Source organism: Podarcis filfolensis (assembly GCF_964270895.1).
Source record: "Podarcis filfolensis genome assembly, chromosome: 8".
NCBI classification, from domain to species: domain Eukaryota; kingdom Metazoa; phylum Chordata; class Lepidosauria; order Squamata; family Lacertidae; genus Podarcis; species Podarcis filfolensis.
The window spans coordinates 90,123,310-90,146,552 of NC_139611.1; the positions used below are offsets into that span (position 1 = coordinate 90,123,310).

General features: G+C 53.2%; 1 protein-coding gene across 2 annotated transcripts in view; it reads right to left on the bottom strand.

Moving 5' to 3' along the window:
- Positions 1-23,243, bottom strand: part of LTBP4 (latent transforming growth factor beta binding protein 4) — a gene marked incomplete at its 5' end in the record, with an annotated part of 52,911 nt that overhangs the window by 2,065 nt on the left and 27,603 nt on the right. For both annotated transcript variants that reach the window (XM_083626726.1, XM_083626727.1), the window contains 22 exons: positions 791-1,174; positions 2,376-2,528; positions 4,395-4,544; positions 5,238-5,366; positions 5,529-5,603; positions 6,650-6,874; positions 6,998-7,141; positions 7,337-7,462; positions 8,223-8,354; positions 9,618-9,749; positions 9,836-9,958; positions 11,466-11,591; positions 11,866-11,991; positions 12,092-12,217; positions 12,649-12,774; positions 17,035-17,160; positions 18,521-18,646; positions 18,738-18,863; positions 20,220-20,351; positions 21,030-21,116; positions 21,493-21,669; positions 22,016-22,180. In XM_083626726.1, coding sequence (XP_083482852.1) covers positions 791-1,174; positions 2,376-2,528; positions 4,395-4,544; positions 5,238-5,366; positions 5,529-5,603; positions 6,650-6,874; positions 6,998-7,141; positions 7,337-7,462; positions 8,223-8,354; positions 9,618-9,749; positions 9,836-9,958; positions 11,466-11,591; positions 11,866-11,991; positions 12,092-12,217; positions 12,649-12,774; positions 17,035-17,160; positions 18,521-18,646; positions 18,738-18,863; positions 20,220-20,351; positions 21,030-21,116; positions 21,493-21,669; positions 22,016-22,180 — 3,216 coding nt within the window. The remainder of the gene's footprint in view (positions 1-790; positions 1,175-2,375; positions 2,529-4,394; positions 4,545-5,237; positions 5,367-5,528; positions 5,604-6,649; positions 6,875-6,997; positions 7,142-7,336; positions 7,463-8,222; positions 8,355-9,617; positions 9,750-9,835; positions 9,959-11,465; positions 11,592-11,865; positions 11,992-12,091; positions 12,218-12,648; positions 12,775-17,034; positions 17,161-18,520; positions 18,647-18,737; positions 18,864-20,219; positions 20,352-21,029; positions 21,117-21,492; positions 21,670-22,015; positions 22,181-23,243) is intronic.

The window sequence follows — 23,243 nt, forward strand, 5'->3', positions numbered from 1 at the left end:
CGTCGCGTGCATGCGCAGAAGCAGTGAATCGCGGCACGCGGAGACACGGGTTGCGTTCTACTCATGTTGCGAACGGGCCTCCAGAACGGATCCTGTTCGCAATCAGAGGTACCACTGTATTTCTTTATTTTTCCTGATTTGGACTACTGTATTTATTTTTCCTGATTTGGACTATAAAACGGTGGTTTTCTCGAGTCAAAATGAGAGCACCCCTAAGCATTTTTTAAACAAAAGAGAAAAAAAAAAGCACTGGGGGAAAAGGCAAGGGAGTCGTAGATGAACTTAACGCCCAGCCTGGAGAAAGATTTCATCTCTCCTAACACTAGAATTTGTGGACATCCAATGAACAGATCCAGGGCAGATTTAGAAAAAAGGGCCGATTCCTTTGGCACAAAGTTAACCTTTGGAACTCCCTCCCACCAGGGGCAGCTGCGGCCACAGGTCTGGATGACTTTCAAATAGGCTTAGACCACATCCGCGGTGACAGGTGGCTCTTAGCCATGATGCCTCTGCTCTGCCTCCGTGGGTCAGAAGCAATCACTGCGTCTGACTCCCAGTTGTTGGAAACTGCAGGAGGGAAGAGGGGTCTTGGGTGCAGATCCTGCTTGCGGAGGCTTCCCACTGGGGCATCTGGTTGCCCATGGTGTGAAGAGGATCCTGGACTATATGAACCACAGACCTGATCTAATGGCCAGGCCCTTCTGATGGAACCTCCAGGTGCAGAGGCAGTCTACCTGGGTTCTTAGGGGCACCTGGCCCCTGTGAGAACAGTTTGGGGGAGACCACTCACCATAGTCCTCGCTGGCCCTTCCCGGCCGTTCCAGGTAGGAGCTGGAGCCGCTGCGGGGTGGGGGGAGGCGCCATTCAGGCTCGGGGGGGCTGCGGGGCCGGTACACCCCCCGGGGGCTCTCTCCGGGGCCCTCCCGCCTGGCTTCGCCGTAGGGCAGGTCCTCAAAGTCGGTGGCCTCGTAGGGCGAGGGGCCGTACAGGGAGTCGCGGGGGAAGAGGTCGTAGTCCGGCAGGCGGGGGGGTCCGGGGCGCGGCGGGGGGGCGAAGATCTCTGGGCCGTAGGGCAGACCACCGTACTCAAAGGGTGGCCCCACACCTCCCGGGCGCGGCCCCGCTCCGTAGCCGGTGGGGGGGCGAAGGACGTTGCAGAGAGTCTCAAAGTCATCTGGTGGGGGGGAGAAGGAGATTGTTGGTCAGGGATGGGTACACAAGGCCCCTTCTCTCCCCCCTTCCCAAGGGTCAGGGGTGGCATCTGCAAGTGGGCCTGGGGGGGGGCGGGCGTTACATGGGATTGGGTCCCAGGCAGGGCCAGATTGAGGTCTGATGAGGCCCTCAGCTCCTGAAGGTAATGGGGCCCTTTCTATGTTCAGCTGTCCTTCGTCAACAACATGCTCAGAGGTAGCCTCTCCTGGAGTGTTTTGCCGAGCTCAGCTTTTGCAGGTGGCTTCAGCCAAGGGGGGCAGCCAGGGCTGGATTTTGGTTTGATGAGGCCCTCAGCTCCTGAAGGCAATGGGGCCCTTTAAATGTCTAGCTGTCCTTTTTCAACAGCAAATGGTTGCTGTTTTTGGTGTTCAATATATGCTAGATGGTAATTGATGGACCTCATAGGTATCTCAAGCCATTTGCCCATGTTGCCCTGCAACCAGTCCATGCAGAATGTCGGCACCCTATCTGTAGAGAGGAGCAAACCAGGGATATTTTAGGGGGCAGGCGACCAGGCAGGGCCCAGGACTGGCATCCTAGGAGTCGACACAACACAAAACACGGATGTTGGATGTAGGTTTTATTTTATATGTTTTTTATCTTATATTTTGGAAATGCACATCCAGTTCCCCCCCCCCATAATTTTTTTGGTGGCCCCAAGAGAGTGGGGGCCTTAGCTAGAGCTTGTTTTGCTTATATGTAAATCTGGCCCTTGTCCCAGGCCTCCCCCTTGTAGCGCAAAGGGACTCAAAGGGGGAAAGAGGAAGCCTAGCACTTGGCAATGTAAGAATTGCAACTAAAGCAGCATTCGAACTCATGACTTTGGACTAAACATTAGGGGTACAATGGTACCCTGGTTGTCAAACGGCTTGGCTCCTGAACAAATTGGCTCCCGAACGCCTCAAACCCGGAAGTGGGTGTTGCGGTTTGCGAACGCTTTTTGGAAGCCGAACGTCCAACGCGGATTCTGATTGAGCGCAGAAAGCTCCTGCAGCTGATCGGAAGCCACGGTTTGGTTTTCAAATGGATTCCCAGAATGGATTCCGTTTGGCAACCAAGGTACCACTGCCTTTGGCCCCTGGGAGGCCAGGATGCTGGGCTTGATGGGCCTGATCCAGCAGGACTTCGGCTGCACCGCCTTCCCCCCAGCCCCCGGGTCTTACCTGAGTCCGGGGCTGGGCACAGTGCGCAGTCCATGCTCCAGGCCTCGCCATAGAGGCAGCAGCACTCGGTGTAGGTGACCTGGCGGTCCAGGAGGGGGCGGCTGCAGACCAAGTCGGGCCCCACCTCTTGCCAGCACACGGCCAGGTTGTCATCTGGAAGGCAGGGAGAGCAGGAGAAATGGAGAAACCGCCCCAAGGCGCATCTATGGGGGCCAGGCCCTCTTCCTGCCCCTCCCCCCAGGCCCCAAACCAGCACAGATCCTGTTCACAGGGATCCTGCAGAGTGGAGGAGAGGAAACACGGAGAGCCCAAATGACCAGATCTGGATCTGGGGCTGAGTTTACGGAATCAAGGAGGCAGCTCCTGGAAAAAGTTTGGGATCCGCTGAGCTGGAGCATCAGCCCTCCGCAGGAATCTCACACGGAGTGATCCCTTTCAAAATTTGCCACAAGATTTGCCACAAGATTTTGGCCCATAACTCTGGGGAAAGAGGTGAGCCCAGAAGGGGTTGGGACTGCTTCCCCCAGGTCCACGGACTTAGCACCCAGAGTTAAGTATGAGAAATGGAGACCCAGCATACTTGCCCCCCCCAGGTGCCCCCTACCTGCAAATGGGACGCAGAGGGGCCCCCCAGGCCCTTAACTGCCTTAGATGCAAAGTGGGGAGGGAAGGGGGGGTTGTGCATTGCATTAGGGGCACCCCTAAATTGTTCCCCTCACTTGATTCCTGGGTTTCCCCCAAAACCAGGATGAGGAGTTGGGTTGAGCAAAACGCTCCTGATGAATGAATCTGGGATCTCTGGAGAAGGATCACGGAACGGCAGAGTTGGAATCAGGGCCGTCTTAAGCATATCTGGCGACATGGTGCAAAGATCCGTCCAGCGCCCCCCCTTTCCCAGAGTTGACCTTTTTTAGGGCTGGAGGAGGCGGGCAGCGGCTGGAGGTGGAGACTGGACGGGGCACCTCCTGGCTCAGCTGGCCGCTTCGTGCCCAGTGGCCACGGCAGGCAGCACGAGTGAGGGTGCGTGTGCCACCCCTGCCAAGCATCAGCTGGGTTTTTTTTCCCTTTTAGCCTTCTGGCACCCAGCAGAATTCGCCGACTGCAGGCTAAAAGGGAAAAAACCGAGGTGTGATGGCCTGGGATTCGGACTGAGATGCTGAACCTGAGGGATCCCAGCCTGCACAGGATTCCCTGCCTCCAGAACCAGCTGAGCCAGGGCTGGGGCTTGAGCCTGAAGGGTCCTCACCTGTGCTGGATCCTCAGGTGAAGGCATCAGCTGAGCCTGCTCTGGCTCCAGAGGTGATGGAGGACCCATTGCCTGCAGGTGCTCCACTCTCAGCCCCGTCAGAGGAAGCTGAGGTTGCCTCTGGGTCCAGTCACCCTCCAGCCTCTCCTGAGCTGCAGAGGCTCAGGGCAGAGAGGCGGAGGGAACTAAGTTCCCACAGGAGGAGTGCTCGCCTCCAGGCCAGGAGAGGCGAGTCACCTGTGGACCAGGGCCGCCCTGTGCCTCGGGGCAGATAAAAGCTGGCTAGCCCCAGTCCCAAGTTGCGGGAGCAACATTGTTGGTTGCTAGTTCCTGCCTGGACCCTGTCCTGCTTTCCTGCCTGAGCTCCTGACCCGCCCTGGCTCCCTGCTTGCATGCCTGTTCCTGACTTCACCCGACTCCCTGCCCTCACCCAGCTCCAGCTACTACGGACTGCCTCCACATTGCACCTTTGACCACGGACCAGACTTGGACCACGCCTCTCGGGTATCCCACATGAGCACACAAGCCAACGCTTGGCAGGAGCGGCGCAAGCATCCTCGCTCACTCAGCGCGCTCGTTCGGTGTTCCCCGGACTCTCGCCTGGCGCCCTGCGCCACTAGCCTCTATGAGTAAGATGGGCCTGGTTGGGAGGGAGCCCATGCAGGAACTGAAGGGAGGAAGGGAGTCAGAGGGAGGGCAGGATGGGTCAAGGAGAGAGAAACAGCCGAGGGGGGAAGCGGGTGGGTGTGGGGAGGGGGGGGTCTGCCCCATACCTGCGCTTTGGCTGTCGTTGGTCACACAGCGGCGATGCGAAGCGTCCAGCACCAGAGGGGCAGCGCAGGAACAGTAGTAGGAGCCAATGGTGTTGATGCAGCGCCCCCCCACACAAGGCTCCGCCTCCTCGTCAAGGCACTCGTCGTTATCTGGGGAGGGACAAGGGGGGGGGTCAGAGAAGCGGGTGGGGGGGCTTCGTTTTGCAGAATCACAGAATTGTAGAGTCGAGAAAAGACGCCAAGGGTCATCCAACTCTCTGCAATTGAGCTATTTCCTAAAGTTTATATGCTGCTTGATTGTAAAAACAACAGCTAATATAGTTATCAATAATAGTTTAAAACGTTCAGAAATTTAATAGGCTTAAAACAGATTGAAACCTGCACAGAATTTCTGAACATCTGGGTTAGGCTCAGTGCTTTTTTCTGGGGGGACGCAGACCCCTAAACATTTTGCAAACCTTTGTACTTTTGTCCATTTACTGTATTTATCCCCCTGCCAAATTGAATTATAAAATGGTGATTATCATGAATCAAAATGAGAGTACCCCGAAACATTTATTTTTTAGGGGAAAAGCATGGGTTCGGCTTCTCTAAATGGGAATGTTTCAAGCACAGCGAAGGGGGCACGGCCTGATTTCAAGAGGCAAGGAGTTCCAAAGGGTCAAGGTTAATTGATTCCTTGCCAATGTGGGCAGCCTGCGGCACCTGCAGGAGTGCCAGGTCTGCTGATGCAGCTGGTCAAGTGGGCACGTGTGGGTGCGAGGAGGGACCTGTTTACCTGTGGGGTCCCTCAGGGGCATAACTGGGGCAGAAGGGGGTTCGGAGGCGGACAGAGGCACTCACCAATGCACTCCAAGTGCTGCGTCTCGTAGTAGTAGCCGTTGGGGCAGTAGCAGGCGTAGCCGGGGACCTTGTTGACGCAGACGCCCCCCTTGCACACCTGGGCGTTGAAGAGGGCGCACTCGTCCACATCTGCCCAGGACAAGGAGAGGGTCAGCGAGAGAGAGCCCCCCAGGACCAAGGGCACTGCGCCCAGAAACCCCAGTGCCTCCCGGGCGCCAAGGACAGACCCAGGAGGGTGGGCAGGGCACAGCTTCCCCCTGACCAAAGCCCCCCGAGAGCAGCAAATCTCACCTGCGAGGGCGGAGAGGCTTCCGGTGCTGGGGGCAGCAAAGCCGTTGCCGTGAGGACACAGGGCCTGGTACTCAGCTGGGGGGCGGAAGGAAGAGAGGACCCGTCAGCGGCGCCCAAGGACACTCTGCTCCTGCCCCGCTTGCAGAACCCTGCAGAAGCTCACCCACCCACCATAACAGGCAGTGTGGACTAGTGGTTGGAGTGTCAGACTAGGACATGGGTCGGCAAACTAAGGCCTGTGGGCTGGATCAGGCCCATTTGCCTTCTAAATCCGTCCTGCGTGCCAAAATCTCCGTTTGACTGAGCTACTCCTCCAGTTGAGCCTTTGGAAACTCCGAAGATGATTAACGACCTAAGCCTTTGATGAGGCTTCAGGCACGTTCACTCACTGCACAGAGTATCCAAGCGGCAGAAGGACGAGAAATATGAGCTACATTGCTAAGAGTTTTATTTCTAACTACACAGACAGAAAAGAATATACATCCTCTCTCTGTGAAAGGCAGAGAACAACTGGTACAAAGAAACAGTTAACCAGTAACATCAACATCTGTCTCCCGTGAGACTTCCAACAGTCTGGAATGTAAACAGAGTCTTGTGACTCCAAGCAATGCACAGGGCGGACGGTCCAGGAATCGCCGCGTGGATTGCCAGCTCACGTGTTCTTTCCCTCTCCCTCACAGGGCGGTGGCGCTGGTGCTTCCTCCTTCCCTCCTCCTGACTTCTCCCCACCCTGCCTAGAGGAGGAAGGGGGCTGGGCTTTGTTGCTGCCAGCCCCTCTCCGGAGCCGTGGTTGGCTGAGCGCCCCCTCAAGCGACCGCTATTTAAAGCAGCCCCCATGTGGAGCCCTTTCGTGCGCTGCTCATCGTCCCTCCATCGCTGTTCATTCCCCCCCAAGGTCTGAAGGACAGTGGACCAGCCCCCTGCTGAAAAGTTTTGAGGACCCCTGGACAAGGACATGGGTGAGACCATGAAGCTCTCCCTGCGTGACCAGGGTCAGTGACTGCGTCAGCCTAGCCTACCTCACAAGGTTGTTGTTGCGGGGATGAAATGAGACGAGGGCTCGAATCCCCCCTCAAGCTCTGGGCTCAGTGGACCCTTCCTCGCCTGAGTGGGGTCCTTACCTGTCCCTGGGGCAGGGCAGGCCTGGATGTGGCAGTCGACCCCCCAGCCGTGGCCCAGGCTGCAGCAGCACTCTTGGCGTGTGGCGTTCCAGGCCAAGACGTTCTCGCAAGCCTGCGCTGCGTTGGGGTCATAGTAGCATTCTCGCCGGACGCCCTCGCCGGTCCCGGAGGGCCAGGTCTCGGGTCGTGGAGCCTCGGGGCGGCGAGGGAAGGCCGGGGGGCGCGCTGGAAAAGGCGGAAGGGGGGAGAGTTGGAGGAGGTCTGGGATAGAGCAGCCAGGATGATTCAGGGGTGAAGCGACTCCCCAATGGTGAAAGGACCCCCCAGCCCCAGCTCCAAGCCTCTCACCGGCTCCTGGCACAGCCACACAGCGCCCGATCATGGGGTCAAATTCTTCACCCGCCCGGGGGCAGATGCAGAGGAAGGAGCCCTCCACATTCTCACAGGGGGCAGTGCCACACACCCCTTGCAGCATCTCACACTCGTTCATGTCTGTGGGGGGCAGCAAAGAGGGGGTGATGGCGAAGGGGCTCACCGGGGACCTGTCCCCACCTGCCCCATCCCCTCTGCCCCTTGTCCCCCACCTGGCAGCATGCCAGGTCTCCTACGGAGGCAGCCCTTTCCCCAGGAGACCTTGGTGGAGAACGCGGGCATCGCCAACCTCCCTCCCTCGCCCCGGCCACGTACCCAGGCAATGGCGCCCGTCCCTGGCGCTCTCATAGCCCTGGTCACAGATGCACTGGAAGGAGCCGGGCAGGTTGTGGCACACAGCGTGGGCACCACAGAGGGAGCTGTTCTGGCACTCGTCCACGTCTGGAAAACACCAGGGCAACCCACTCAGCACTCGCTCTCTCCCTCCACCCACCGTAGAAGTCAAGTACAACATTCCTTGTTTTCCTAGAGTGGACGTGCAGGGGAATGCTTGGACCAGCCAGTCGAAGACTTCCTGTTTCCTCCTGGCCTGGAGCATCCTTCCTCTTGCATGTGACTAGGGGTGGGCGTGACCTTACCTGTCCAGGTAACAAAAGGACAAGTCACACAGCACACCTCTCTCTTTGACTTCCTCCATCGTTGGAACAGTTTTTTAGCTAGAGATGCTCTGTTAGCTTCCCGCCAACAGAGGACACTGGAATTATCCCCATATGGGACAGATCCACATGTATATCCTTTGCAACTAAGTCTGCCTTCAGGGATCTAACCGTGAACTAATGATGTGAGTAAACTTCTTTTATATACTTTACACAAGACTGCTGTTTGTTTATTCTTTTAAGAGGGATACAAGGGAACTTATCAGGAATATACAATTCAATAGTGAATTGTATATAATAGTGAGAGGCTCACGCGAGCCTCCAACCAGTTATTTGCTGTGTATTTAAAAGGGGAATGTGAAACTTTGCTAAGTTAAGGAACTTGCTAGCGCAAGTTAGGAAGGATATGAATAAACAATATATCCTCTCCTGCCTCCCTGAACATTCCCACAGCTTGAACCCCTTTGCCAGCCTGACCCAGGGGCAGGAGGCGCCCACTCCCACCTGATGGGTTTGCCCCTTTGTCACCCCCCCCTGTGACTCACCCACACAGTCACCGGTGGCTGTGGCCTGGTAGCCCGTCTGGCAGCTGGCGACGCAGTGGTAGGACCCCGGGGTGTTTTCGCAGCGCTTCTCCCCACAGAGGCTCACGCCGTACTCCTGGCATTCGTTGATGTCTGAAGGAAGGCCCCATAAGTACATGTTGTGGGGCAGGGGAGGAAAGAGAGGAAGGACCACGAAACAGGATGTCAAACATAAGAGCGTCCACAGAGCTTGCTGCATCAGGACAGCAGAGCAGAGGGTCCAGCGTCCTGATCTCAAGGGGTCATACGACCTGAGAGCAATGGGACTCTCCCCTCTTGCGCTTTGCAGCAACCGGGACTTGGGTTGCAGCAACAGAGCCTTTGTAGCTGAGAGCCATCCATAGGCGTCTCTCCTCCTCCATGGACTTGACAAATCCTTTTTAAAAGCCAGCCAGCTCAGTGGCCGTCACTGTGGCAGGGAGTTTCACAGTTCAACTCGGCGAAGAAGGACTTTCTTTCCCTTGCCCTGAACCTTCCAGCATTCAGCTTCATTGGAGTCAAGAGCCTCTCAAGTCTGGAGGGATCTCTTCAGGAAAGAGCTTTTGCTCCCCCTATTATTATTATTATTAGAATTTATATACCGCCCTATACCCAGAGGTCTCAGGGTGGTTCCCAAATAATAATAATAATAATAATAATAATAATAATAATAATTTTTATTTATACCTCACCCTCCCCGGCCAGAGCCGGGCTCAGGGCAGCTAACACCAGTAAAATTACAGTAAAAACATAATGGGGGGGGAAAGCAATTTAAAATGCAGCCTCGTTTTAAAAGTAGCCCATAGAGCAAAACCATAAGGGGAGGGAAACGTAAGGGTCAGACTGAGTTCAAACCAAAGGCCAGGCGGAACAGCTCTGCCTTGCAGGCCCTGCGGAAAGATGTCAAGTCCCGCAGGGCCCTGGTCTCTTGTGACAGAGCGTTCCACCGAGTTGGGGCCAGTACTGAAAAGGCCCTGGCCCTAGTTGAGACAAACCTAACCACCTTGTGGCTCGGGACCTCCAAGGTGTTGTCATTTGTGGACCTTAAGGTCCTCCATGGGGCAGACCAGGAGAGGCAGTCCCGTAGGTACGTGGGTCCTAGATCACAATATATAAAATCAAAATAAAAACAATAACCCAATAATACCGCCCCCCAGGCAATAAAGGAGGTGGGGACTTCTTGGCAGCCTCAGAAATCACAGAATCGTAGAGTTGGAGGGGACCCCAAAGGTCCTGTAGTCCACCCCCAGCCGGCAAGGCAAGAATCTCAGCTCAAGCATCCCAGGCAGATGTCCACCCAGTGAAGCCCCAGAGCAAAAGAGAGGCTTCCAGATCCCCCCCCCAGACCCTCCACTTGGGCTCTGCAGCAACACTCACCAATGCAGTCTCCCGTGGTGCCAGCCTGGTAGCCAGCCTGGCAATCTGCCACGCAGCGGTAAGAGCCGGGTGTGTTCTCACAGCGCTGAGTCCCACAGAGGGCTGCCCCGTACTCCTGGCACTCGTCAATATCTAGGGGAGTGGGAGGTCAGGCCCAGGCCAGGGTTTCCTTGGCCCTCCCCCCCGTCTCCCTCTTGCCGCCCCCCGGTGCCCCTCACCTTCGCAGGAGGCCTTGTTGGCGCTGCTGCGGGTGCCTGGCGGGCAGTAGCAGTCAAAAGAGCCCTCGGTGTTGGCGCAGTGGCCCCCGGCACACGCCGTGCCCGGTTGGCATTCGTCAATGTCTGTGGGGAGGGGGGAAGTCGGGGGTCAGCGCGGCAAGGAGGTGACCGCCCCCCCGCCCAGCCCCCAAGGAAGAGATCCAAGACGTGAAATTAGCTAAAATGTATAAAATAAGTAATTAATGTTGGAAATGTAAAGGAAAAGGAAGGAACATGTTATCACATGTGGTGTGAATGTAAAAAAGTGGAAAAACTTCTGGGAAATGATATATAACGAGATGAAAAAGATGTCGAAATATACATTTATTAAGAAACCAGAAGCATTTTTACTTGACACTGTAGGAGATGATATAAATAGACAGGACTGTAAGTTGTTTTTATACGCCGTGATGGCAGCAAGAATATTATTGGCACAAAAATGGAAATAGGAAGAATTACCGATGAAAGAAGAATGGAGGATGAAATCGATGGACTATGCAGAATTAGATAAATTAACAGGAAGGATTCGAAACCTGCGGGACCAGAGATTCTCAGAACTATTTGAAAAGTAATTGTAATGAACAGATTACGCTAGTAGAGTTGCAAGAAGTTTTGTTAAGGAGGATTATTTGAATATTGCAAAAAAAACTATGAGGAAAATAACTAGTTAAGGATAATTAAGAGTAATAGAAAAATTAGGAAATGCAGAATAAGTGATGAAAACGGAAAATCACCAGAGGAGATGACGGAAGTAAAAAGCATTGTATAAGGTAAGAAATTATGTTACATGAATGTTGGAAATGATATGTTAAAAAAACTAATAAATATAGGTGAAACGCAGAAAATTAGAATATCGTGGAAAAGTTCATTTATTTCAGTAATTCAACTTAAAAGGTGAAACTAATATATGAGATAGACTCATGACATGCAAAGCGAGATATGTCAAGCCTTTATTTGTTATAATTGTGATGATCATGGCATACAGCTGATGAAAACCCCAAATTAACAGTCTTAGAAAATTAGAATATTAAATGAAATCAGCAAAACAAGGATTGCAAATAGAGCAATATTGGACCTCTGAGAAGTAGAAGCATGCATATGTACTCAGTACTTGGTTTGGGCCCTTTTGCATCAATTACTGCCTCAATGCGGCGTGGCATGGATGCTATCAGCCTGTGGCACTGCTGAGGTGTTATGGAAGACCAGGAAGCCTCAATAGCAGCCTGTTTTGCTGAATTCATTTAATATTCTAATTTTCTGAGATTGTTAATTTGGGGTTTTCATCAGCTGTACGCCATGATCATCACAATGTTAACAAATAAAGGCTTGACACATCTCGCTTTGCATGTCATGAGTCTATCTCATATATTAGTTTCACCTTTTAAGCAGAATTACTGAAATAAATGAACTTTTCCACGATATTCAAATTTTCCGAGTTTCATATATATATATATATATATATATATATATATATATATATATGAAGAGATCCAAGATGGCCACCTCCCTCCGTCTCCAGGCCACATCTGTGCCAGCCTGCATCCCGCGCCAGGCGGCCCTCGAGTGGCCCTCGGGGTCCGGGGCCCCTTACCGATGCAGGAGGCCCCGCTGGGGGCGATGGTGAAGCCCTGGGCACACAGGCAAGTGTAGGAGCCCTCGGTGTTGAGGCACTCGCCCCTCGGGAAGCAGAAGTCGCCCTCCAGGCACTCGTTGACGTCTGGGGGGCAGAGAAAGAGGCGGGGGGGAGTTGGGGGTGCTCAGCCGGGGGAGGGAGAGGAGGCTCAGAGGGGGCCGGGGGGGGCACCTTCAAACTCCAGAAGGGCTGCCCCACCGAAGTTTCTTTTTGCAAGGGACCCCTAAGGGTCATCCAGCCCAACCCCGTGCCCTGCCCTGGCATCAGCGGAGGTGGGCAGGGTCTGCCCCGAGGGGCGCCCAGTGCCAAATCCCCCGCCCCACCCCTGCCCCAATTTCCCGCCCCCTGCCCCCCTCACCCACGCAGGACGTCCCTGTGCCCTCTGCGCGGTACCCTCGTCCACACTGGCAGCGGAAGGAGCCCTCCGTGTTGATGCAGCGCCCTTGAGGCCCGCAGGGCGTCCCCGCGGCGCACTCGTCCATGTCTGGAAAGGGGCAGACAGGGAGAGTCAGGGGCCCCGTGGGGCTGAGCCCAACCCCAAAGGCCACCCCCCAAGCAAGGCGCCTCTGCTCTCCGCCTCTCACCCAGGCACTGGTTTTCCGTCAGGCTGGCACGGAATCCCGCAGGGCAGAGGCAGCGGTACCCGCCGGGCACGTTCTCGCAGCGCCCAGACCCACAGGGCGGGGGGCTCTGCTGGCATTCATCCACATCTGTTTGGGGGGGGGAGAAAGAAGAGCCACACACCAGAATTCCACCGTGACCAATTTCTTCTTCTTTATATCTCACTTACCCACCCAGGTGCTCAAGGTGAGTTCTCCCAGTCCCTTCCTTATTCTCCCAACCCCCCCTGCGAGGTAGGCCAGGCTGAGCGACAGCAACTGGCCAGAGACCCCCCCCAGCGGGCTTTGTGGCCGAGCGGGAGGATTCGAACCCCGGTCTCCCAGGTCCCGAGCCAACGCTCAAACCGCTGCCTGCGCCGCACCAAACATCTCCAGAAATCCAGAGCTCTGTGCATGGTCAGGGGCGCTCTCGTCTTGCCATCCCCCTGCCCAGCCCTGGAAGCAGTCTCCGGGGAAGTGGGGGGGCGGACGTGGACCCCAAGGCAGCGGGGGTGTCTCTGCACTCTCCTTGGCCCTCTTACCTACGCACTGGGTGCCCAGCGGGTGGGGCTGGTAGCCGATGGGGCAGCTGCAGCGGTAGCCCCCAGGGACGTTTTCACAGCGGCCGGGTTGGCAGATGGTGGGGGTCTCCCGGCACTCGTCCACGTCTGCAAAAGAACAGCGATGGAGGTCTGGGGGCTGCTCTGAGACCGACGCTCCCTCCCTCCCAAGGGACTGGGGGCCAGGGTGGTCTGGAAGCCCCCCACTGGGCATGTGGAGGGGGGCGGGGGGGGCTGGGACCAGGGTGGATAAGAATCAATGATTTTTTTAAAAAATAATAATAATAATAATAATAATAATAATAATAATTTATTATTTATACCCCGCCCATCTGGCTGGGCCTCCCCAGCCACTCTGGGCGGCTTCCATAAAAACCAAAAATACAATAAAATATCACACGTTAAAAACTTCCCTGAACAGGGCTGCCTTAAGATGTCTTCTGAATGTCACGTAGTTGTTTATCGCTTTGACATCTGCTGGAAGGGCGTTCCACAGGGCGGGTGCCACTACCGAGAAGGCCCTCTGCCTGGTTCCCTGTAGCTTTGCTTCTCGCAATGAGGGAACCGCCAGAAGGCCCTCGGCGCTGGACCTCAGCGTCCGGGCAGAATGATGGGGGTGGAGACGCTCCTTCAGGTATACTGGACCGAGGCCGTTTAGGGCTTTAAAGGTCAGCACCAACACTTTGAATTGTGCTCGGAAACGTACTGGGAGCCAATGTAGGTCTTTCAAGACCGGTGTTATATGGTCTCGGCGGCCGCCCCCAGTCACCAGTCTAGCTGCCGCATTCTGGATTAGTTGTAGTTTCCGAGTCACCTTCAAAGGTAGCCCCACGTAGAGTGCATTGCAGTAGTCCAAGCGGGAGATAACCAGAGCATGCACCACTCTGGCGAGACAGTCCGCAGGCAGATAGGGTCTCAGCCTACGTACCAGATGGAGCTGGTAAACAGCTGCCCTGGACACAGATTTGACCTGTGCCTCCATGGACAGCTGTGAGTCCAAAATGACTCCCAGGCTGCGCACCTGGTCCTTCAGGGGCACAGTTGCCCCATTCAGGACCAGGGAATCCTCCACACCTGCCCGCCTCCTGTCCCCCAAAAACAGTACTTCTGTCTTGTCAGGATTCAACCTCAATCTGTTAGCCGCCATCCATCCTCCAACCGCTTCCAGACACTCACACAGGACCTTCACCGCCCTCACTGGTTCTGATTTAAAAGAGAGGTAGAGCTGGGTATCATCCGCATACTGATGAACACCCAGCCCAAACCTCCTGATGATCTCTCCCAGCGGCTGCATGTAAATGTTGAAAAGCATGGGGGAGAGGACAGAACCCTGAGGCACCCCACAAGTGAGAGCCCAGGGGTCTGAACACTCATCCCCCACCACCACTTTCTGAACACGGCCCGGGAGGAAGGAGCGGAACCACTGTATGACAGTGCCTCCAGCTCCCAGCCCCTGAAGACGGTCCAGAAGGATGTTATGGTCGATGGTATCAAACGCCGCTGAGAGATCCAGCAGAACTAGGAAACAGCTCTCACCTTTGTCCCTAGCCCGCCGGAGATCATCAACCAGTGCGACCAAGGCAGTTTCAGTCCCATGATGAGGCCTGAATCCCGACTGGAAGGGATCCAAATGGTCCGCTTCTTCCAGGCGTGCCTGGAGTTGTTCGGCAACCGCTCGCTCAATCACCTTGCCCAAGAATGGAAGATTTGAGACTGGGCGATAGTTGGCCATCGTGGCCGCATCTAAAGATGGTTTTTTAAGAAGCGGTTTAATAACCGCCTCTTTCAGCGGGTCTGGGAAGGCTCCCTCACGGAGGGAAGCATTCACCACCCCACGAAGCCCATCGCCCAGTCCTTCCCGGCTAGCTTTTATAAGCCAGGATGGGCAAGGATCCAAGAGACAGGTGGTTGGTTTCACTCGTCCAAGCAGCCTGTCCACATCCTCGGAGGTAACAGATTGGAATTGATCCCACTCAACTTGACTAGACAGAACTCTAGCACTCTCCCGCCCCGGCCCTGCTCCCACGGTGGAGTCTACTTCTTCCCGAATCTGAGCGATTTTATCTGCAAAAAACTTTGCAAAATCATTGCAGGAGAACATGTGGCCCGTACTGGGCCCCGATGTTGCAGGTGGTTCCGCTAAATTGTGAACCACCTGAAAAAGTCTCCTGCTGCTGTTTTCTGCAGATGCAATAGAGGCGGCGAAGAAATTCTTCTTCGCCGTCGCTATCGCCACTTGGTAGGCTCGACGTTGAGCTCTAACCTGTGTCCGGTCAGATTCGGAATGAGTTATCCGCCACCGGCGCTCTAGCCGTCTCAACGATTGTTTCATTGCCCTCAGATCCGTGGAAAACCACGGGGCTGTCCGGGCTCCATGCAATCGGAGAGGGCGCTTCGGAGCCAAACAGTCAATAGCCCTGGTTAGCTCCACATTCCAGCGGGTCACCAGGGAATCAGCTGAAAGGCCATCAACATGGGATAAAGCATCCCCTACCACTCTCTGGAAACCATTTGGATCCATTAAGTGGCGGGGGCGGACCATCCGAATTGGTCCCACCTCCCTGCAGAGGGGATGGGTCGCAGAGAAGTCCAGTTGCACCAGGAAGTGATCTGACCATGGCACTTCTTTCGTTTCGCTTTTACTTAGTGTCAGATCACCAACATCCATAGAGGTAAACACCAGGTCCAAGGCATGTCCGCGGCTATGGGTTGGGCCAGACTTATTCAGGGACAGCCCCATGGAGGCCATGCTTTCCACGAAGTCCCGAGCGGCCCCTTGTAAGGTCGTGTCGGCATGGATGTTAAAATCCCCTAGGACGACCAAACTAGGTGTCTCCAGGAGAACATCCGCCACGACCTGAAGCAGCTCAGGCAGGGAATCCTTGGTGCAGCGGGGAGGTCGGTACACCAAAAGGAATCCTGTACTGCCCCTATTGCCCAACTTCCAGAACATGCACTCGGAAAACTGGGTCTTCCCAATAGGACGCCTGGTGCAAACTAATGACTTCCTAAAAATCACTGCAACCCCCCCTCCCCGCCCACATGACCTGGGTTGCTGTGCGTAAGAGAAACCTGGTGGACAAGCAGCGGCAAGGACAGGCCCATCTGCTTCATCCAACCAAGTCTCTGTTACACATGCCAGGTCAAGTCCTCCATCCATGATCAAGTCATGGATGGCAGTGGTCTTATGAATCATTGACCTGGCATTGCACAGCAGCACCTTCAGGTCATGTGGGTATCCCTTGCTGATTCTAGTATCCATCCGGTCAAGACCAGACCCGGAGGCAGGAATAGTCCTCAGACAACGACTAAACCTGCCCCCTCTGTAATGACATGGTCTAGTCTTAGCGTAACTCCTCCTCCTACCCGTGATCACTGAGATCGGTTGTCCCAGTGCATCCCCCCCTGTGGAACATGGATTATTACTGATGGTAATAATCAGTTTTTTTGATTTAAATCAGATTTTTTAAAATTTAAATCGGATTTTTAAAAATAAAATGCTTTTGGAGGAAAAATCTTTCTAAACATAGTTTTCTATTTAAGTTACATTATAGTCCAAAGGCTATTCATCAGGAAATAAGGATTTGTTTTAAGTTTTTCACGTGTGCTAAAACTCAGTCTTAATTTTTTTTTTAAAAAAAACCTGTTTAACCACATTGGTTAACAAACATGGATACATATGCTATAATGTTATTGTTTTAGTTAAATAAATGGTTGAAATGGTTATTAAGGAAATGATTATTTATCTCCTTCCAATCAAGTACAGCAGAAAAGTTGTCCAGATATAAACAGTTAACTTATGAAAGTTAACCTCACCAGAATTTCATAATTACCTGTCTAGGTATTTCTAATAGTTTAACCAAATCAGGAATTGTTGATATAACTGTAAAAACTACTCTGAAAATTTATGATTCCCAAAAGGAAACCTTCCTCTGGTTGTAAATATCAAGATGATACCAGCAAGAATGAGTCTTCCTGTATATAAAAAAAATGATTTCGATCAAGCCTTACTGACTAGTGATTTAAATTGTGATTTAAATCAAATCCACCCTGGCTGGGACCCCCGACTTGCTCTGCCGCGGGGTCCCAGGAGGAGGCAGGTTGGGGGAATGTTCAGCAAAAGGGCTCTGTGTCTAGAGCAGTTGCTTGGCATGTAGAAGGCGCCCGGGCTCCCTCGCTGGTGGCAGCATCTACGGGGAGGGTGGCTGCCGCTGCTGCCAGCCTGTGTGTGCAATACTGAGGCAGGTGGGCCCAATGGTCTGACCCAGGGCAAGGCAGCTTCCCCCAGGAGGTGGTCTTCGGGGGCCGAGGGCGTGGACCCCAACCTGGCTGCTGCGGGAAGGGGGGCAAGGGGGCACCCTCTCTCACCCAGGCATTCGGTGCCCGTGGGGCCGGGCTGGAAGCCGGAGGGGCAGCTGCACTGGTAGGAGCCGGGCGTGTTCTGGCAGCGGCCGCGGGCGCAGGGCGGGGGGCTCTGAGAGCATTCGTCGAGGTCTGGGGGGAGAGAAAGGGGTCACATTCAACTTTCGGCTTGGGAAAGGCTGCGGGAAACTGATGTGAAATTTTCTTTTTTCTTTTTAACTTCATTGCAAAACAATTGACGGACAAAGACCTTGAGGACAACTAAACATTAACTAACAACACATCACCTAACATCACACACTTTTGACTTCCGATTCACTTCGTTGTGCTTTCTACATATTCTTAACCTTGACGCATTTCCTATTAAATCTGTTACATATCCAGAAATTTTCCTACATTGATAGTTTTCCTTAATATTCAAGATTCAATCTCGACCTGTCAGGAGATTTACATTTTCACAATATTGTTTTAGATATGCTTTGTGGGGATTACATCACCTTCCTAATTTTTTGGCTATTAAAATCCTCACCGCTGTGGTTGCGTACATGAAAAGGGTTCTGTGGGTTTTTTTGTATATCAATGCGCCAACAAAAAGACTTCAGGGTTTTTTTGAAATGGGAATTTAAAGATCTTTTGGAGTTCATTGTATGTTATGTCCCCAAATTCCTTATCTCTGCACAGCCCCACCACGAAAAGCATTAATACCGGAGGGGAGGGAGACCCAGAAGGGCAAGAAAATGGGGGGAATGAAACGGGACCCAAAAGCTTGGTGGGAATGTAAAAAAGTAAAGAACTTCTGGGAAATGATATATAATGAGATGAAAAAGACGTTAAAACATACATTTTTTAAAAAACCAGAAGCATTTTTACTTGATATGATAGGTCAGGACATTAATAGGCAAGATGTTAAATTGTTTTTCTATGCAACAACTGCGGCAAGACAATTGTTAGCCCAGAAATGGAAACAAGAAGAAATTCCGATGAAAGAAGAATGGCAGACGAAATTAATGGGCTATGCAGAATTGGACAAAATGACAGGAAGGATTCGAAACCTGCGGGACCCGAGATTTACAGAAGATTGGAAGAAGTATATGAATTATTTGAAGAGCAACTGTAATCAACAAATTACGCTAGCAGGACTACAATAAGTTTTGTAAAGAGAAATATATGAAGTGTTACAAAGTAAAAAAAGATAGAGATCTTGGTTATGAATTTGAAATGTAATAGGGAAGATAAGAAATGCATACTAAGAGACGAGATTGTGAGATTGGAAAGTTTTCAGACAGGATTGATGGAAGTAAAAAAAATGGAATAAGATGTAAAAGTATGTTTAATTACTGTTGAAAATGAGAGGTTTAAAAACTAATAAAAATTTTATATATATATAGAAACGGGACCCCAAAAGCTGCCCCCTCCACCTGCCCCCTCCCTTGCTTGGAGGGGCCTCAGTTTCCCCTTCAGCCTCTCCCTTCCTCCCCCCACCCCCCATTACCTCTGCATTCGAAGCCAGTGGGGCTGGGAACATAGCCGGGGGGGCAGGAGCAGCGGAAGGAGCCAGGGGTGTTTTGGCAGCGCCCGTTGGCACACGGCGGGGGGGTCTTGGCACATTCGTCAATGTCTGGGGAGGAGGAGGAGGAAGAGAGTGTTGCTTTGAGTCTGAGGGGGGGAGCAGTCCATCCCAGCCCCCTCCCCCTTTGCCCCACACCCACCCTGGCACTCGGAGCCGGAGGGGTCCGCCTGGTAGCCGACCCGGCACCTGCAGCTGAAGCTGCCCACCGAGTTCTCGCAGCGCCCGTTGGCACATGGGCGGGGGCTCCTCCGGCACTCGTCCACGTCTGGGGGGGGGAGGGAGAGAAGAGAGGGGGGGTGAGGGGGAAGGAAAGAAGTTGTGCCATGGAGACACGCAGCCCAAGCCCCACCCCACATTTCCGCTGCCCCCAATGCCAGATTTACGTATAAGCTAAACAAGCTCTAGCTTAGGGCCCCACTCTCTTGGGGTTCCCCAAAAAATTAAAGGAAAAAACCCTGGATGTACATTTCCAAAATATAAGATAAAAAACCAAATAAAATAAAACCTACATACAGCAACAGTGTTTTGTGTTGTGAGGGTCCTATGATGTAAGTCATGGACCCCCAATCATTTTAAGTTAGAACTTAATAATTATTTCACTGTTACTATACTTCTTCTAAATTGTATTTCACCATTAATGTACTTCTTCTTAATTGTATTTCAGTTCAACAATTACTTTGATAAAATACACATTTTGTGATGTGCAAATGGCTTGAGATACCTATGAGGTCCATCAATGACCACAAAGCATATATTCAACACAAAAAACAGCAACCATTTGTTGTGGCCAAAGGACAGCTGGACATAGAAAGGGCCCCATCACCTTCAGGAGCTGAGGGCCACATCAAACCTCAATCCGGCCCTGGCTGCCCCCCTTGGCCAAAGCCACCTGCAAAAGCTGAGCTCTGCAAAACACTCCAGGAGAGGCTACCTCTGAGCATGTACAGCCTGCTTTCCTAAGCTGAGCTTACGGGCCACAGATTTCCCCGAGTGCCACAACAGTGAGCTCCACTTCCGCTGGGGGAGGCAGAAAACGCCTCTGAGTGGCAGTCGCGATGGCTGCTGTGGGGCTCAGTTGGGGCTTGTGGGCCCCTCTGGCACCCAGTTCCTTGGGGCACCTGGCTGGGGGAGGCGGGCACCTTGGGCTCTTCTGAGGCCGCCTTCTGATGCCATGCGCACCCTCAAAGCTTCCTAAGAATGGAAGAGGATCCTGCAGGATCAGGCCCATGGCCTGCCAGCCTCCTGTTCTTGCAGTGGCCGACCAGATGCCTGCTCTGAGAAACCTGCAAGCAGAATTTGAACTCCAGAGCCCCTCTCCCCTGCTCTGGCTTCCGGCAACTGGGATTCAGAAGCATTTCTGCCTGCAACTGTGAAGGAGCCTTTGGTAGCCCTCTCCACCTTCATGAATTTCAAAGCCGTCCAGGTAGGGGGTCTTGTGGAAGGGAGTTCCACAGATTAACAATACACTGCGTCCTTCCTTTTATGCAACCGAATCTCCCTATGCTCAGCTTCGGAAGCTGAACTCTGGGCAAGCGCCTCTGCATCCCCCAAGGGTTGCCTTCTCTCTCCCTGCACCCCCTCAGAGCCTCCTGCTTCTCTTGCCACCCCCTGCGCCCCTCACCAATGCAGTGGGTGCCCTGAGGACTCAGCCAGAAGCCGCGGTCGCACACACAGGTGTAGCCACCCTGGCGGGGGATGCAGCGCCCGGGACCACACACTTGGGGGCGCCGTTCGCACACGCCCTGCCCAGCGTCTGGTGGGGAGAAATAATAATAGTAACAATAATAATAATAATAATAATAATAATAATAATAATAATAATATTGTCCCAGCCACTCTGGCCAGTTTCCATAAATTATTAAATTTTATTATCAAATAATATTTAATAAATTATATACACACACCTATATATACACACATATATATAATTTATTAAATAATAATATTAAATATGTTTTCCATTTTAACCATCCAATAAAAATCACATTAAAACATTCCAAATTATAATACAATCAAAAAAGCCAAATATTCAGTGCCATATTATATATCTTTTGGGCAACTTCCCATGCTCTGAAGTTCAGGGAGGGATGATCTAATATCATACTGCATTTCTTCATTAGTCCAGCTTACAGATAATATATAAAAACAATCTCGGAAAGGTAAAATAACCGTGAGACCCAAATAAGGACTAATCTATACTGGTGAGTTAAAATGTTTAAATGTGCTGTAAAAATGTGTCACCAGGGGGCGCTGCACAGCAGTCAATGGGAAATTGCATTGAGAGCTAAATCACGTCCTTAAAAACCACTGTAAACAGTTGAAATTGTTAGTAGGAGCCTCACACGCGACCGACTGAGCTATCCCAGAGAGTTCTGGCTCCCACATTGAGACGCAATGCCCCCCTCCCCCCTGACTTGCCTGCTTTTCCTACCTGGCACAGGTGGGTCAGGAGACTGGGTTGGCACACGCCGGGGAGGCTGGCGCTCCGGCAAGAAGGTGGGCGGGGGGTTCCAGCGCACTGCAAGGCGGGGAGAGAGCTGGCGTGAGGAAGGGAGGGGGCAAGGACCCACCCAATGCCCAGCCCTGCAAGATGAGAGACAGCGCTAGCCCACCTCATCCAAACGGGCACAGACTCTGCCAGCCTTAGAAAGAAAGAACGGTACAATTGGAAGGGACGCCCAGGGTCCTTGCGGGAGTCGCAGCCGGGGGCTGATTCTGTGCCAGGCAGCACCGGTAGAACTGCCCGCTCTCTGTCCCCCACTTCCACAAACTGGCCTGCCAACGCTCCCATTTCCCCCAAACATCCAGATCAGAGAAGCCACCCTCACTCTGCCCCGAGAGGGAGAGGGGCAGAGCAGGAAGGGGGGGCTCTGGCCTCTCCCCAGGGAACGTACGGACGGCTGGAGCTGTGGTTGTTGCCAGGGCGGGTCTGGCGGCCGGATCCCGACCCCCTTGCTGGCGGCCGACGGGCACCCGGGGCAGGTCCTGGCCGAGGAAGCGGGTGTCGTAACGCAGGTCAGAGGCTGAGTAGTGGTAGCCGGGCCCCGCCGGGCAGATCTCCTTGAACCCGTCTGCCAAAGAGAAGGAGATCAGTGTGAAGAGAGGGGTTTATTTTTTGGGGGGGAACCCTCATCACCCCCACTCCACTCTGGAGCCTGCTGGGCATTTCCCTGACAGCCTCACCCCACTCAATCCCAGGCTGGGGCTGGTTGCCCTGGGCAAAAGGTCCTCTGCTCTCATGAGCTGAGAGAAAGCTTATAGAATGATGGAACTGGAATGGGACCCTCAGCGGTCATCTAGCCCAACCCGCCATCACACAGCGTTCTGTTCCAGCCCAGGCAAAGCTGGCTCCCCTTCCAGCCTTTGCTTCCGCCGTCCGGATGTCTCCCCATCGCCCCCCTCCCTGGGCGCCCTCACCTGAGCCAAAGGGCGGGCATCGCTCGCAGGCGTGGCCCCAGGCCTTGCCCACGCGGCTGCAGCAGCAGATCTGCTTGGTGATGTTGCGCAGGATGGGCAGGGAGCAGCCGCCCTCCCTCAGGACGCGGAAGCAGGGGCCCTTGGCCTCCGAGATCACGTGGTGGGCTGCGGGGGGAGAGGGGGGCGTCAAAATCTGCACATATGTGGTGGACGTGCAGTATAGTTAAAGCCTGCTGGGATATGATATACAAGAGGGCTCCGCAAACTTTTTCAGCAGGGGGCCGGTCCACCATCCCTCAGACCTTGTGGGGGGGCGGACTATATTTGGGGGGGAATATGAACAAATTCCTATGCCCCACAAATAACCCAGAGATGCATTTTACCATATTTTTTGCTCCATAAGACGCACCTGACCATAAGACGCACCTAGTTTTTAGAGGAGGAAAACAAGAAAAAAATATATTCTGAACAAAACAGTGGATGTATTTGTGGTTCATGCTGTGGGTCCAGACATGTGAATTGACAGCGAGTTTGGGGAATCTCAATGCAAAAATCCTGAGGATCTATGTGGATCCGTGCTTTATAACCACGTTTTTGCGCCATTGCGGCCCCACAAAACAGTGGATGCAGGTTTTTTTGGTGCAGGCTGTAGCCATGGACATGCTATGTGATCTGATGGTGAATTTGGGGTGACCCAATGCAAAAATCCTGAGGAATCATGGGCTTTTACCTCCCTCCTCCCAGGCAGCCTCCTTTATCTCTAGAGTCCCTTATCTCCCTCCCAATCGCTTGCCGATCAGCTGCTCAGCGGCTTTGTTTCAACACCTACTTCCCTCTTTCAAAAAAAAGGAGCATGATCTGCTTTTCTCCCCTGGGCAATTCGGCTCCAGGGACCACACATTCGCTTCATAAGACGCACAGACACCTCCCCTTACTTTTTAGGAGGAAAAAAGTGCGTCTTATGGAGTGAAGAATATGGTGTGTGTGCGTGTATCTGCACATCTGTGGTGTGGGTGTGGCACTGTGCCCAGTTCTGGTCTCTTCCTCTCAAAAAGGAGATGGAGATGGCAGCGTCAGAGGAGGTTTTCAGCAAAGGGCAGCCAGAATGAGAAGGGGGCGGCTGGACTCCTCTGCAACAAAAGGCTGCAGCGTTTGGGGCTTCTTAGTTTAGAGGAAAAGCGAATGAGAGGCGAGAGCGTAGAAGTCTGTAAAATTATGTCTGGCCTGG